General features: G+C 40.3%; 2 protein-coding genes across 13 annotated transcripts in view; one reads left to right on the top strand and one right to left on the bottom strand.

Moving 5' to 3' along the window:
* Positions 1 to 7,485, bottom strand: part of cacna1c (calcium channel, voltage-dependent, L type, alpha 1C subunit) — a 205,506-nt gene extending 198,021 nt beyond the window's left edge. For 7 of the 11 annotated variants that reach the window (XM_051077690.1, XM_051077691.1, XM_051077696.1 and 4 more), the window contains exon 1: positions 5,406 to 7,484. In XM_051077690.1, coding sequence (XP_050933647.1) covers positions 5,406 to 5,529 — 124 coding nt within the window. In that variant the 5' untranslated portion in view covers positions 5,530 to 7,484. Of the gene's footprint in view, positions 1 to 5,405 lie in introns of all 11 variants that reach the window. The other 4 variants (XM_051077687.1, XM_051077689.1, XM_051077688.1 and 1 more) reach the window with 2 other exon arrangements.
* dcp1b (decapping mRNA 1B) lies at positions 1,785 to 14,610 on the top strand. 2 transcript variants are annotated; one of them, XM_018693632.2, is made up of 12 exons: positions 1,812 to 1,855; positions 1,991 to 2,191; positions 2,589 to 2,629; positions 2,852 to 2,979; positions 9,041 to 9,107; positions 9,495 to 9,744; positions 10,213 to 10,311; positions 10,540 to 11,326; positions 11,528 to 11,578; positions 11,807 to 12,036; positions 12,202 to 12,414; positions 12,515 to 14,610. In XM_018693632.2, exons 2-12 carry the CDS (start codon positions 2,033 to 2,035, stop codon positions 12,590 to 12,592), a joined length of 2,103 nt encoding a protein of 700 aa, XP_018549148.1. In that variant the 5' UTR covers positions 1,812 to 1,855; positions 1,991 to 2,032; the 3' UTR covers positions 12,593 to 14,610. The 2 variants fall into 2 exon arrangements, with proteins under 2 accessions (XP_050933660.1, XP_018549148.1); XM_051077703.1 differs by having other exon boundaries at positions 1,785 to 2,191.
* Positions 14,611 to 16,937: the final 2,327 nt, after the last annotated feature.

The following is a 16,937-nucleotide window of genomic DNA, read 5'->3' as shown; positions in this document are numbered from 1 at the left end:
CCTGAGAACAAGGCCTACACTCTCCCTCTTAAATTACAATAAGCTCCCAGAGGCTACATCCCAATGTCTGTCTTGCCTGTGAGCCAATCACCAGCACCTCATGGCCTATCCCTACCAATCAGACTCAAATACTCAATCTTGGCTCAGTGGTTATTGACAGTATTGACCTACTGATGGATAACTCATTAGCCTCATCATTGACAAAAACACACCCCTTGACAAACAGATACATACCTCCCAGATAGAAACATATACCTTGAAACTCACAGAGAGCCGACACCACCACCCTGACAGAGTAATAGACATACTCGCTAAGAGACAAATAGACCCATTCTGAATCCCTAAGCAGCTATTTTCATGTTAATGGGGAGGCAGACGTGTCATAGCCTGACCTGGAAGTGCTTCATTCATATTTAAGAGGAGAGGCTGTGGACAGCAGTGGCACTAGTGGCACTTCCACTTTGAAGCGGTTGAAGCAGATGTTTTCCTCCAGTGCTGCTTAAACTGAGTGAGCAGTTGGATGTTCATTGTTTCTCTCAAGGACACTTTGACACGGCTGTTGATGGATGCACATCTGCTGTAGCACAGCTCCAACTTATGACAGAACAAATCTAATTACTGAAACAACTACTACAACACAATGCAGAGGATTCAGATAAAGAAGTAATCTACTGCCAGATGTGTACCGAGTGAAGGGGTTTATGTATGTCCACTTAAGAGGTGGTCATGCTCTTGCAACAGAACAGGATATGCTTAACTGAATATGGAGATTCACTGCCCAGTGATCCAACTGATATTGTGTCACTTGGGTATGGCTGATATCAAGTTCAAGAACTTTCAGTCCTGAAAGTTCTTGTCCCTGTATCAGTTACTGCCCTGTCCTTGAGTATTAATTTTCCTAACAGTAAGGACATGTCTCATTTCTGAAGCTGAGAGCTGGTGGATTATACACAGTATCTATAAAATACTGCATTTGAATAAACATAGATACACGAGGAAGAGATAGAGCATAAACACACAGGGGCAGCAGCATTGCGGAAGACAAAAATAAAACAGAAGACTGCAAGTTGAAACCACTGAACATGGGGGAAATTTGGCCTTGATAACTGCAGCACTGTAAACCTTGGACTATGCTCAAAATAATCTTAACTTGGCCCACGAACTGGGTACTAAATGTTCTAGGGAGAGACATGTATTCTGAACTGTGTCTGCAATACTGCCCTTTCCTAGGCTACCCCTCATTCAGACAAAACTTTTGGGGGATGCTTACAAACACACACTCATATACTCCTGCTGGGCTATCAGATCAACTCCAGGCTGTGCAGTTAAGAGGTGATTGTGCTTTATCCATTATCCATCCCTCTGATGCCCCCTAGTGTATTTGAAGGGAAATGTAACTGTGAATTGGGAGACATCAGTCCGTATTGGTTTGATCAGTGTGTTGCCTAGCAGTCAGACATATATAGAGATAAAGACAAAAAAGAAACATCGAGAGGATTTTAGCTCATTCACCAGTGTAAATATCAACATAAAACAGAAATAAAACAGAAACCCATTGCATAACCAACCAACTTGCGATTAAATTAACCCGCCTGATGTAAGGTTGTATTTAGTGATAATTTAACTTAAACTGCAGTCACAGACTTAATTGTATATGGGTGTATTATCCTGACAATAATAAATAATAAAATAATGCTGAAAATCCATGCGCAGGGCAGGACATCTTAATCGATTTTTCCATGTTGATTGATAAGATTGAAATCCTCAACTCGCTTGTGCAACTACTCATGTCTGATTGTTTACAATCTCTCTGGCTAAACATGGCCGTTAACAAACTCAGTTGTGGCGGTTAGAGGTTGATAACTCTTAATTTTTTAAAAATTTACATGTCTTAATTAGCAAAACAGGATACTGTGCAATTGCCGATTTAATTGTTTTTTTCTCTCGTCGCTGGTTTGGTTTTTAATCCCATCTTTCTGTGACTCGTTAGCCGCTGAAGCTAAGTAGCGAGCTAACTTCTCCATAGGGAACAATGACAGCGACTTCAGCAGGTAGCAGTAGCTGCCTTGCCGCAAAAGGACTGGATATAAGTCTGGCTGCTCTGCAGCGACAAGACCCATACATCAACAACATTGTTGACGTGGCCAGCCAAGTCGCCCTGTACACTTACAACAACAGGACAAATGAGTGGGTAAGTCTGAACTTTGGTTAAGGATGTTGTGCTAATTTAGCCTAGCTGCGTCATCGTCACTGGTGGGCGCGCTTTGCCACTGAGAGAGATTTACTCCATGTAAAGTTAAAGAAGTGCGTAAAACCAGGCAGCTGTGGTTGTTCAGGGTCTGGCGAGTTGTTTTTCAGAAAGTGAAAACGGTTAATTTCTCCCTCATTCTGTATCCCGCAATATAATATCACAGCGTACAGAGGACTGCTGCCCCTTAGCTACAAACGCTCGTCAGTTTTCCTCGGTTGAAGTTCCTGAGAAGGCTCTGATATAAATATATGTATTAGATTTTGTCACATGAAACCAAAACCCAAACACAAATGAATACCAATATTACTTTCGGACTGACTTTTTGTGTGTTTTTCAGGAGAAGACCGAGGTGGAGGGCACCCTTTTTATCTACACAAGGTGAGGGAATTGTTGCAAGAGTTTGATATTTTGCAGTCAAAAGTCTATCCACTCCATACTGTATTTAAAATGGTAGCAGGTTCTTGGTGAGAAGTCCAATAAAGCTATTTGACATGCACTTACTTCTTTTAATTAGCAATTTTTGTTTCCACTTTATCAATGACTAGTCTTTGCTCAAATTCTTCTCATGTATGTGTGTGCTGTGTCCTTTGTGTGTTTCAGGCTGGCATCTCCCAGGCATGGTTTCACCATAATGAACAGACTCAGCATGGAGAATCTGACAGAGCCAATTACCAAAGACCTGGACTTCCAGCTCCAGGACCCCTTCCTCCTATATCGCAATGCACGATGTAAGCAGGAACACACACAGATAAACAGACCGACACTCTTGTATGTGTGTTTGTTAATTATTAATACCTTCACTTTTGTGTGTGACACATACAACACCTGTTGAGTACAGTACATTAACTGACACCTTTAGTGTAATTGTACATCCACTGCCATTTCTCCCAGTGTGATGTTCATTGCACTAAATCATAATTATCAGCACCAGAGTGATATGTCTTGTTGTCTTGTTACCCAGCCACTGTCAGTGTAGCTTCTTGTATGTCCATTACTAACCAAAGTCTTGAAATTGTAAAGAAATAAGTTTGAGAAAGTTTGATGTAATGCAAAGTGTTCTCACAACACATAAAGTTAAATGTATTTCTACAGCCACAATGTTGATAAAAGATGTACAATTTGATAGAGCAACCAAAGTATGCAACATGCATTTCATTTGACTGGAAACCAGTAGTTCCTTATAAGGAGCAGAGGTATTCTGGTGAATTCTATCAGTGTGACTCCTTCTCAGACTTACGTACATCAGGTTTACACACACACACATACACACACACACACACACACACACACACACACACACACACACACACACAAACATGTTGCAGAGTGTGCCTGCGGGACAGGATCCTGACAGCACTACAAAACCAGCCAGTGGAGATTAGATACACCACAACAGTCACTGATAATCTAAACATGCATACACATACACTCACTCAGGAATCGCTGACACACACACAGACCTCCTTCCCTTTCTGGTCTCACACTCTCCATCAGGCTCAGTAAGAGGCAGGTGGAATGCTGTGTTTAGATACCACTGGATTCCTCTGGCCTACTTTGATCCCTTTACTGTAATACTTCATCAGTCTTATTGACACTTAAACAACATAGCCATTATTAAACAATCTGAAGGCCAAAGAAATGATGTGTATGACATAAACTTTCCTCAGTGACCTCCTTGCACTTTTTACACCAGGTTTAAATATACTCAGGACACATTAAAGATGATCTGTAGTGGGGAATAAATTGCAAGTGAACAGCTAATTCACTGGTCCTGGGAAAGAAAGAAATTCAAAAACACTTAAAGCCAGTAATCATAGCTCAGTTGATAACTATTTCCTCTGATAACAAAGGAAATATTGGCTGCGGTTATGTAAGTTTAAGATTGGGCGGGTACATTGCAAACCTAATGGTCAGGGGCTACAACTGATTACTCTGATTGTAGGTGGATAATGAAACACCCAAAAAAGGAGAGATGCAGTGTAGTTGAAATCAAACTATTTTTTACGTCCATAGCTGCACTGATTTAATATAATTATCTGACCCTAAATACATTTTAGCATGCAACTGTGTGACAAGGTTGTAACTACCAAAACACATATTCACATAACCAGAAGAACAGCACCTCAGGTTCTCTAAGAGACATTAAAATGCATAGCTGCCCAAGTACAGCAGGAGTAAACTAACATTCACTAAAAGTTTTGACTGGATGATGGTGTGTGTGTGGTGCAGGGAATTTTTCCAGAAAACTGTATGCACAGGAATGTGTCTCAGCTCAGAAAAGATGTTTTTTCACAAGGCAACATCTGATGTGTAATACTATTTGGGCCCCAGACTGCTGGTAATCCTGCCAGTCCCACTGTGTCGTGACCTCTGTGTGGAAGGGGTCGTGGAATCTTATCATTGGACAAACAAGTAGCTCTCAGTGCTGCTGTAACTTCCTGGAATGGCAGTTGGCACAAAGTGCCACCCCAGGCTAAAAATAAACTGTGGAGATATACCACAGAACTAGGCAATATTCAGAGGAGAGAAATTTATCCTGAGCGAGTCATTATTCCTCTGGTAGATATCCTGGTGCACAGGAACTGATAGGAGGCTTTTTACATTCCTCCTTATAAGCATCTACAGTCCCTAATAATGTTTTGCCCCATTATCGTAACAGGGAGTTGATCCCCTTACCTTGGTGCTGTTGCTTTTTCTTTTCTTTTAATTTATTTATTGTTTATTTAGTATTTTGGCTGTGGCTGGTGATGTCCGATCCACTAGATTTAGAGTTATAACAAGTCCTTTGAATTATGTATTTGTTTTCAAAGATTTATAGGGGTCATAAATTATGAACAATATTCCTTGTTTAATATATAGTTTATGTACAGTACTGTAAGTTATTAAAAATGTATTGAGAAATCCTCCCATGCATAGCAGTTGACAGCTAAAGTTCATGCCAGATGTGATTTAATTATTTTAGAGACAGATATAGATTAATGGGTTAATAGAAAAATAATTAGCAGATTACTTACATTTAAGACTGATGTTGATATGATCTTAACTGGTGTATATACTGCAGCCCTCTAGCCACATATGCTGGATGTGGCTAACACGAGCAAACAAGTTAACATGCCACTGGTGCTCTGTGTATCAGACGTGTGGACAATCTTACCTCCAGGTTGGACATATGTGTATCCCAGGTCTCTCTCTGACACCAGCAAGCCTTTAAATCTGACCTCAGGTTCCTCCTCCAGTCTCTCATGTTTAGGTTTCCTCTGAAACAGGCCTCTCAGCATGGCTCCACTCAGTTGTCTCACAGTCACTACTTGTCTCGTTGATCTTCCCTAGAATGTACAGGTCCTAAGATTATTCCTTTAATTCCTTAACTGGCAAAAGGGTCAGTAAAGGTGTTGTGATAGTTCCTCAGATTAGATTTTTCTTCTTCAGTAGCAAAGGATGCACTTGATGGTGCACTGCTGTCCTTTAGTCAGGTCAGGTAGTGCACATACAGCTGTCACAGCAGTTATGGCATCCTTAGAACTAGGCTTCAGTAGCAAAAGATCTCACTTTGTGCAATGTATGGATATAGTTAAGCCTCAGGGGAAGGCACAAGGTGTAACAGCAATAATAATGTCTCTACTGAGAGTTTCAGTAGCTTTAAATCTCAACATGTACTCCTCCTCCAATGTCATGAATTCCATTCCTACAAACAAAGGAAGTGATGTTTCTTCTCAGACAACAATTATTCCAAGCATGGATGTGACTAACTGTAAGAGCACCTACTGCTGACAAACCTCCAGCAAACTAAATACAATATCTGCACTGTTCATCATGACTGACGCTGTTAGCTCTCTCTATAAAAATGATCACACACTGTTGCAAAAGCACTCCTAATCCATCTTGGACAACAGTGCAACTTATGGATATGACTGGATTGCTAACTAAACATAAAACATAGAAAGTATTCCTTGAGTAGTCCCAGTAGTGCAGTTTGGGTTGCAGCCCAGTAAAGTTACTGTATTGTCAATACATATTTAAACCTGGAAACTACAGTGTTCCTGTGCAAGTCGAACAAAAACATATAAATCAGTGATAATTAAAAATGTCTTCTTTCAACAACAAAATCCCAACAGAGTAGTTAGAACACACACTGACAGGTTGGAGAGCTGCTTCCCAGACTTTAAAAAACTCAAATGAAGCCCTACTAATATAAAATATGTCTTTTTATGCATCTAAGTCCCACTGGAGTCCCGTCAGAGAGTTACTGTAGGTCTTCAGCAGACAACATGTGTGCGCCAGTGCTCAGTGTTTGACTGGTTTGTCATACTTACAGAGAGTTTTAAAAGACCACACAGCTCAAGTCCTGGATCATTTAGAGACTTCAGTAGAGTGATTATTGCCAAAGTTTCCAATGCTCCTTGTTCAGTCTGTCAAGGGATACTGTCATATTCAGAATTGACATTTCTCAGCTAGAGAGCCCTCTTAGTAGTGGTCCCAGACTTTGGCCGTCCTCCTCCTGAAGTTATTTGCCCATGGGATGTTGCAATGGAGTTCCCAGTCCAGTTCACTTGGTCAGGATCTCATCCATACAATGCAGATGTCCCTCTGCCTTCCTTCCTCTCACTCCATCTCTAGTGTTGCTGACTGGAGCCCCCTCTAACTTTTTTCTATCTCTCTAACAGTCACTCTGAGATATTAACCTTTTGGCCACGGCCACTTTTTTGTTGCTGCTGGTTTTAGTCCTCCTCCCACTCTCTATTTCTTACTCTCTCTCTCTCTTTTTTCCTGGGGGTTCTCTGTCTTGCTGTGGATGAGACTTTTGGTAGATCACAACATTTTGAAGACTTGTGTCATTTTATATTCTATGAAACACACCATCCAAGCCACTTTTACATTATCCTCTTCATCTCTATCTTCTGTCTTTCTTTCTTTGTGGGGGTGAGGCGTGATAGCGTAACAGCAAAAGAGACTTGTCTGGTATCTAAACAGGTTCTTTCCCAGCCATGTGTCTTTCCGTCAGCTCACTTCAGCTCTACATTTGTGATTCATTGACAAAGTTCAGTCTATGTTTCCTGACAGCTAAAGCGCTCTGAGAACTGGACGTTTGTCTTTTGATAGACTCGTTGATATTGTCCTCTCTAATGCACCTCTATTTCATATCCGGCTCGCTCGTTTTTCCCCAATTTTCCAGCTCTCTGACTTTGACCGTTTGTCTCTCCGTCTCTGTCAAACAGTCTCATCCCCAGTGAGCACTAAGTGGCTCTGGCTCCACCAGACAGTCTCCCACTGTAGTTACTTATTTGGTCCTGGACTGATTTTCCCAGGCTCAACTCAACCCTGTGTGTGAGTGTGTGTGTATGTATGTGTCTCTGCCTCTCCCTCTTTGCCTGTTCCCCTCATCCATACTGACCTCAGTGACTTGTCCAATCTCATTTGTAGCCAAGTGTGTGTGCATTTTTGTGTATGTTTGTCTGTGTGGGAATAAGTGTGTGTGTTCTTGATAGGACTTTGGTGGTAACACTGTCTGCCACTCAGTGAAGACCTCACTTGTTGCCTATTGTTCTGGCTCTCTCTCAATCTCTTTTCTGTCTGACTTAAAATCCTGCCTCTCAGGCTCATTCATGCATCTTTCTCATGTCTTTAACACTTTGCCTGGTTTCCTTTTTGCAAGTTGGCCTTATCTTTTTTTCGAGTCCATTTCAGCAAGTAAGTGTTGAGGTGTTACATGATGCCTTCCGGTCTGTTGCTGTTTAAGGCTGACTGAAATGTGTCTGTAGCACCAAGTGTCAGTCTGTTAGGCTGTTCTGGAATTTGGCATCAAATACTTGCTCAGATTTGTACTCCTTTTTTAAAAAAAGAAATCATATTTCTGCCAGTTTAGTGTGTAGTCTGTAGTCAAAGTTATTGTGTAGCTGCTAATGTTAATTTAACAATTGAGAAATGTGGATTCTTTCATTGAATAGGAAAGGCAGTTTTGTTGAAAAAACCCCCTCATAATGAGGTTGTAACAGGGTAATTTAATAGGATATACAGAAGAAGGTGATGTTAGTGGATAAAGGAAAGAAGTTCAAGGGTTGTGAGATCTAGACATGTTGTTTTAGACCTCCATTGTTTTTATTCCCTGGAACTAAACATTATTGCTGGAAGATATGGTACGAGTCTCTCCTCTTTAATTGGAAATGGATAATTATGCCACACGAGCTGCTACAATATGCTTTTAGGAGCAAGTGCAAATGAAAATAGTGAAATGAGTCACAGTGTAATATAATGCAACATACTTACTTAGTGCTGTGTAATGCTGTGACAAATGTGTGTTAGTGTTGCCTTTTTTTCCTCCCTCATTGTTTATGCAGTTCAGGAGACTCCTGGGACCCATGTTTCACTGTATAATGGCACTGCTGGCTTCTGTTCCCATTGGCCTGGCTGGGAAATGACTAATTTAAAACTCTGGGTTTATACCCAGCACTGCTAATAATAAACCATTTACATGTACATCAAGCCTGTGCTGATGTCATAACGGCAGAATTGTACCACAGCATGTCTGTGCATTCATTTGATTTAAGGGTATGGCAGGTCATTCGGCCCATTTAGTTGTCTGCTGACCTTAGAAGCTGGTACATCTCAAAACTGAACAGGCAGTTACATTATTTTACCAGCTAACTTGATTTTTTTTTAGCATTTGCTGGGTCATGACTGCAAACATGACATTTTGTTGTATTTTTGTTTATGTAAGATGTTCAGAAGTTCAATTCTCTCTCCCTCTCTTCCTCCCAACCCCACCCCCTCCCTCTCGTCCTTCCTCACCAGTGGTTATCCATGGGATTTGGTTCTATGATAAGGAGGACTGTCAACGCATTGCACAGAAGATGAAGATGTAAGTACTTATATAACAGTAAGCTGATATATACAACACTTAAAGAGAACAAATACGACTGATAACAATGAGTAATGAGTTATTTTCCAACAGCCAAAGATTGTCTCATATCTTAGTCTGCACATGACAGACTGTTTGTGTATATTAATGGATTTGCATCTGGGGTTTGGAGACAACATTAAAAGGTTACAGATAACAAATGGCAGCAGTATGTTTCACTGCATTTGGCTCCAAGTGTGACAGAATAAGTTTATCTTACTTTGGCTAAAACGCATTGTAGGTGTAAGGATAAAGTGGTCGTCTCTAAATGTATTTCAGTTTTCTGCTTGTCACCACAAATTTTTGAAGAACCTCAGACGTGTATGTTTATGAACTCCTTTTGTGCAGTCTGACCCAGCAGGAGCAGGCCTTGGCTCAGTCTCAGGGTGGTTGGTTGTCACCAGCAGGAGGAGGAGTTGGAGGAATTATTGGAGGAGGAATTATTGGAGGGATCATCGGAGGAGGAGGAAGAGGAAGAGGAGGAAGAGGTGGTGGTGGTGGTGGTGGTGGTGGTGGTGGTGGTAATGGAGGTGGAGGTGAAGGAAAGGCAGTAGACATCATCCAGATGTTGACCAAAGCACGCACAGAGTATGACAAGGTAAGCAAAGCAAGTTTAGCAACAACAACTTTAAACAACACATGAATTCAACGTGTTACATGTAAGACTTAAAAGCCACTAAGACAAGATATAAAAGAAACAAGGCAGTATAAAATGATAAATATCAATAGGATTTAAAAAAGTAAAATAAAATAGAATATAAAAAAGCTAAAATGGAAATAGATAATTTTAATAGAATAAAAATAATAGCACGCTAGAGTGCAGTGAATGTGTAACTCTGGACAGTAAACTGACCTGTCCCAGATGATTGAGAGGTCTGGACAGTTCACAGTGTTGCAGATTAGCAGGGCCATGCCAAAGACTGCATGTTTTTGGTGGGAAATATTTAATAAATATATTACAGATTCCAATTTTGGATGACGTAACATCATTTAGTTTTGGAAAAATCTGACCTAAAGTTCATTAGTGCCCCTGTTCACCATGTATCTCTATTTTCTGTGTTTCCAGGAGAAGTCTACTTCAGAGCCAAAGGAGATTGGTGGCAGCAGTGTTCTTTATGGAAACCCTAACCTGATTAAACCAATACCTGTTAAACCAAACACTCAGGTGAGGCACCCAGTTCCTATTGATATTCAGTCTTCTTTTTATTGAGCCCATCAGTGATAGAATTTATGATGTAGAAGAAGAGAGCCTTTTTCTAAATCATTTCATGTCAGACTATTTGTTAAAAATGCTTTAGAAATAACTGGAACTTACACAGTTCTGCTAGTTCTCTCTTTCTTTCCATGCCTACCTCTCATCTTCTCTCTCATCCTATTTGTTTGTCTCCTCCAGGACAGTGAAGGTGCTGAACCCAAGTCCCTCTCTCTGGCCACTCTGTTTGGCTCTCAACATCACCACTCACCCAAACCTGACCCTGTCTCTCCAGTGGCTGCACCTGTGACAGCGTCAGCAACAGGGAAAGTTGCTCGCCCACCTGTAGCCCGCACACTGACCTATGAGGATACTATGAACTCTGGCAGAAGTGCGACTTCCAAGGGAGGTAATACCACCATGGCTATGTGTTCAGATGGTGGGATCAGGGCTGTAGTCAGGGAAGATGGGGGGAATGTTGTTACAGGCTTGCTGCCAAGTCCCACTACTGCTCATCAGCAGCAGCAGAATCAGCCGGAGCACTGCCCAGCCATCCAGAAGCTCATGCAGGGACAGAGAGGGCTGGGAGGGGTGCTTCAGACTGTGTCTGAGTCCCCCGAGAACAGGCTGTGCGACAATGGGGTGCCACTGGAGCACCACCACCACCATCATCATCTTTACCAACTTCATCATCAACAGCACCATCATCACCATCAACAGCAGCAGCTTCAGCCCGACCCAATCAAGAGACTTTTTCAAACCCAGCCACCTCCTCCTCCCTCCACTTCCTTCTCCTCTGCTGCTCCCCTCTGTTGCCCCCCTTCTCTGCAGCAGAACCCTCACCTCCCTTCCCATCCTATAATGGCAGATTCTGTGTCATGTTCACACCTTCAAGCTCAACAAAGCCAGCAGCTGTTTTTCAGCCTTTCTAAACCTCAACCAGAAGCCCAGCACAACAGCCAGTCAGCTTCAGTTCTACAGGGAGCAGGTGGGGCATTTTTTCTGCTGTCAGTATGCTACAAGTGACCATGTACTAAATAAGTGTACCACAAACACCAGTAGAAGGAAAATATAAAATAAATGAGGAAATCTGAATAATAAATTAGTATATGTGTAAAATGGCTAATAAAAAACAGAATGTGTGAAAACAACCACTCTCATTTTCAACAATATTTTTCTGCTTTGCCAGGTTTGTTGCCATCTCAGGTGACCAATGCCCAAGTCATTCAACCTTCACAAGGTATTGTAGCCTTTTTCTTAAAATAACACTCACCTTGTAGTGGCACAGACTTCATTAAAGTTTATATGCATATACACAGATTACACAGTTTCACTTCTGCTTTTGCAAAGTTTACAGTCAGAGTGGCATTTAAATTTGAGAAAACCTGCACAAATTCAAGTTCTACATTCATTTTCAATAGCGCTTAAGTATCTAAAATTATTGTCGTTGGAATTATTTCTTCGTCAGGTCTGTCTTCCCAGATGCCAGGTGTGGTGTCTCCTCATGAGCTCCTCCAAAAGCTCCAGCTGGTCCAGCAGGAGCAGAGCCTGGCTTCCAATGATCCCCCTCGACTCTGTCCAGGACTGGCCCCTCGATTCTTGGGGCCCACTCAAAGTCAAAGTGCAGGTTCAGTTGTAGGCCCAGTCCCAAATCAGACTGCAGCCACTGCAGGTCAAAAGGCTGCACTGCAGTTTCAAGTAAGTACTATGAACTCAGTTAGCATACAGTAGTATGTCAAAAAGGTCTTTCCTGTTTTGGAAAAATGAAATCACCAGCAGTGTGCATGAAACTGGTCAACAAAAGGGTGCTTATTTCTAATCATGAGAAACTATGAGTGTTAATAACTGTCCCTGTCTGTCCAGGTCATATCCCCCCAGCGAATACCAGCCACTGTGGCCCCCAATCTGCTCCTCTCTCCCAGTGTGTTCACTCAGGCAAAGTCTAGCGGCGGGTTGTCAGCAGTTGCCCAGGAGAACTGCCCTGTGCCCTCAGCCCTAACCAGACCCCCGCTGCAGGAGGAGGACAGAGTTCTGTCCAGAGGCCAGCTTCAGGCCACACTGCTGCATCTGATCCAGGTAAAATGAATGTTATTGAACATATCATGACACTGACCTTTATGTTAATACACACAAATGTACAAGATATAGAACGATGACCTTTGCTTGTGTGTTTCAGACTGACAACTCATTCCTGGACACCATCTATATGGCCTACATCAGCCGCTTTGCTAACGACTCCAGCAGCAAGTACTAATGACTCTTCACACCCTCTGTCAATACATACACCCTGTCCAGAGCAGTGAGGATCGCTCTCACACCTAATATGGATGCTCTACTTCCTCTTCCAAAGCCACACTCCAATCACACACACACACGCACACACACTTGCTGTATATCTTCTGTACTGTATAGGCAGTCACCCTGACTCTTGTCACTTCAAACCAAGTGTCTCTAGTTGTAACAAAAAGCAGTTATCAAAAAAGTGATTATATCAGAAAAATGCTATTTTTCATTATGTGACTCTTCTAAAAAACAAAATATTTCAGCCTAAGGACCACTTATTTTTGGTACGAATGTGGCATAAACATACAGTCATGACCTAACCTGTGGTTCAGGAGAAAATGTAGCCTATACTGTAGTTCACTCTCACTGAGGAAAAAAATACTGTATGCTGCAACTTCACAGTTTTCTCATGGTGTTTTCACCAAGTGTAGCAGAATTTATTTTTATTATTACTTGTTGTCTTTACACCATCACAAGCATCTAACACCAGCCAGCCCTCTGGGCTTTGACAAACAAGTCTTCCTAGTCTAAGAACTTGTGCTGAAGAATACGTTCAGACTGACTTGAAACTGACTTCACTTATAAATCGAAATGTAAAACATGTTAAACATGTTTTTTTCTGTACATTTGGAAAAGTATGTTTAAATGCCATCAGATTTTGTTGGATTTGAAGTTACAATTCTTTTAAATTAAGTTAGTTTACTTTCTAAAGGAATTTTAAGTATGTTTTATTATCCAAATGCTTTTAAAGTTATTCTAATGATACCTTGTCATTTTGACTTTTTTCCAGCAGCTGTTACATCTGCATTGTTATTTTAGCCAGCTGGAATAAACCAATGTTGTTCATAAACTCATTAGTTAGCCTGCAGAAAGCTATATCCACTTTCCCAGTGTGCTGGAGAGAGAATTTTTTTCTTTTACAGCACTTTGTAACTTTACTAGTGCTTTATTCATTTTATTCCTCCTCTTCTGAATATCAGTGTCACTATGAAGGAGTTCAAAATGACATAGTATCCATTTAACTTGAAGAAACAAGGAACATACAGGAGATTGTCAACCTTCACTACCTCACAGAGAGCTAGAATGGAGGTGTACCTGTGTTTTTACTTCATAGTAGCAGATTGTCAGCTATGTGATTGGCCAGTTAAAAGGTGAGATAGTCTAATCTGATTAGGTTTTTTTTTTTCAGATTATCAAAAGGGATTTCATTATTACAAAACACATGAATCAGCTGACAAACGTTGACAAACTGAATATCGCTTATCTTTTTTTTTCTATTTGCCAAAGCTGCTGTTTCAAAATCCAGCCAAATAAAATGGCTTACAGAAATCCCCCTCAGATATAATAAAACCACTTATTGCTCAGACACTTTTGACTGAAATTATAGTTAAATAAACATAATAAAATTGCTTGGTTAAATAAATAACAATTAAGAGCAACAGAAGGTATATAAATATACCCAGTAATAAGTTCAATAATAAAGCCTGTCAGTCAATAAATTGATTTTGTCAGGATCAGGATTTGCGATGTGTTTAGCTCCAGTGCTAAACTCATGTGATAGCCAGTCGGTACAGTAGCTACCAGAGAGTACACAAAAACAGCAGCAAAAAAATAAAAAAAAGAAGAAAACAGAGTACATTTTAGAAAAAAATAGATATTTTTTTCCTTTATTTTTGTACTCAAGCAAAATGTTTTGCTCTTACAGTACAAATAACCAGCATGTTATATCACAAATGTACAAACAAAATATAAGTAAATTTCATCCTTATACAACATATCTACAGTTATTATTCTCAGATGCCATTTTGTTGTTTTAATTCTAACAAAGATCCTTTTCATTCATTGTGTCATCCTTTTTTAAAACGTCATTTTAAAATAATACGAGACATTACAATGTTAATGGAAACATTTTTATTTCTTTTTGTCTGGAATGTTTTGAAACAAACAGGAATATATTTTAATTGGGTATTAAATGTTCTCAAACTGCCACTGTTGTTTATTGTCTTTTTATTGTCCTCATATGGATCTGCATGGCTGAGTGGTACTATTATGATGATGATGATTATTATTCAAGGTGAATGCAGCCCAGACTAACACTAATCACATTAAAGGTACACTCATTATTGCTTTAGTGTCACATCACTGCTTTCTTTTGCCACAATCAATAGTGTAACATTATGTCAACAGTAATAAATCAGCCATTTTTTACACAGCCAGCAGTATTGAAAGACCTTGCCCAATTAACTCCAATAGTCTTTATACAACATTAGTTTTTCCAATAATAAATCACTCCCTGTGTTTGTCGTGCTTAACTGAGCACACAGTACAAGCCAATGAAGCAGAGTTGCTGACACAATGGTGTTAATTTGACTGAACAAGGGACTGACAGGACTAAAGAGAAGAGGGCAGGTGACCCAGCAGACTTGACGCTTAAAACATTTTTTTTTTCCAGTCATTTGAGAAAGCAGTATCACTGCAAGGCCCATTTAGTAGCTGTTGAACCTTTCAGTCAGATCACATGGTCCTCATCAGCACATAAAGCAGCTACTAAGAGGTGTTTCCTTTAAACTTCAACCTTTAGGCTAACATAGTTGAGATGTCCCTTAAGTGCTCAAGATGGAAATGAACAGATTCAGTGACGTCAAACTATCTGCTGATACAGATGTAATTTGATAAAAAAGCTCCAGAATATCTACTAGAAGGATCTTGTGTTGAGTTTTCCAAACTGACATTTTTGAAGTTCAAGAATGAACTTCAAACCTTTTTTTCAACCAGGTTTAGTTCCTGTGTGTTTGTGAGCAAGGCACTGAACCCCTTCCAGCTCACTTATTGTGTCAATACATGAGTTTCAGCCACAAATGCAAATGGATAAGATAGCAAACATACATTAAAGGAGATAAAAAGCATGTATCCTATTTTTTCCAGTACAAGACTCCCTGCAAAGTATGTAACACCAAGTTTTTATTATTTGACACTGCAAAAGAAGAAATAAATGCATTTTCTCATTGATGTTTTTTTTTCTACATTTTCACGGCATCATTGCAACAATGCCACTAATTAGCTGTGAAGAAATGAACTGACAACAAATCACAAATAACAACTGACTGATTCATTGATGGAATGACTGATCTATAGAAAGTGACCCCCTCGATTAGAGTCATCAGCTGGTCTCCTGTGGCGACCACAGACTATCTGGACAATGGTGATGTTTCCCCATGTGTACATACAGTATGTTTCTGTAGATAAATAGACTGCTGTTAGTAAAAGAAAATCAAGATTAGTGTTTTACCTCTTAGTATTATATTTTCACTATCTTTGTGAATTTGTGATATTCTCTCTGTGTATGTGTGTGTGTGCTTTGCTGCCTGTGTGTGACATATTGTTTTATCAGTCCATTAGTACCAGTTTGTGTTGTGTTCAAGGCTGTTAATGGCTCCATAATAACAGCTGGGAACAAAAAAAGTGGTAGGAAACACAGCGTGAAATGATCAGAGTCCAGTCAATCTGCTGTCCTGTTTTTTGTTGGGGAATTTGGCTGCCTCTCCCTGTCTGCCTTCCTTCCTGTTTCCTCTCCCCAGCAAACACTGTTGTGTCATACATAGTAATTAACATCATTATTTACAGTAGCGGATGCTTTTATCCAACGCAACTTGCATTACGTTTAACTTCAATTCATGTACACGAATATACAAAGCATTACAGAAATGTGTTGTTTTGAGTGCTCTCTCTCTCTCTCTCTCTCTCTCTCTCTCTCTCTCTCTCTCTCTCTCTCTCTCTCTCTCTCTCTCTCTCTCTCCTCTGAGACTCAGAGGTTACAGACCACTGGTTTAGCTGATGGAGCTAAAACTAAGGGCTGACTATTAGCCCTGGCCTAGACTAATCAATGACTTCTGGTGTGTGTGTGTGTGTGTTCATGCCGAGAGAGGTGGGGTCCAGTTTGTACAGGGACTCACCCACCGCCTTTGTCGCCACTGTATCGCTGTACTCTCAGATGGAGGATGTCCGTAAAAGTCATCTGAACTAACTAAGCATCAAATTGAACAAAAAGTTCATGAGTTGATAAATCAGAAGACACTTTTATTGAGTAGTAATGTCTTTGCAACTTTTAAAACTGCTTTTAACCTTTGTTCATACATCAGAGTGATTTGTGTTCAACCTGCATTTTAAGAATCTTTTTTCATTTTTTCAGTCTTCTACATTCAGTTTAAAGACAAGTTGGAACCATATTTAATCTCCACAAAGGCTCAGGTGAGTGACAATGCATGCTCAGTCTTTTCTTTATGCCACGGTGCTATTGTAAGTTCACATCTATGCAA

This window comes from Lates calcarifer, linkage group LG18, assembly GCF_001640805.2.
Source record: "Lates calcarifer isolate ASB-BC8 linkage group LG18, TLL_Latcal_v3, whole genome shotgun sequence".
NCBI classification, from domain to species: Eukaryota; Metazoa; Chordata; class Actinopteri; family Centropomidae; genus Lates; species Lates calcarifer.
This window is presented reverse-complemented; position numbering and strand designations above follow the sequence as displayed.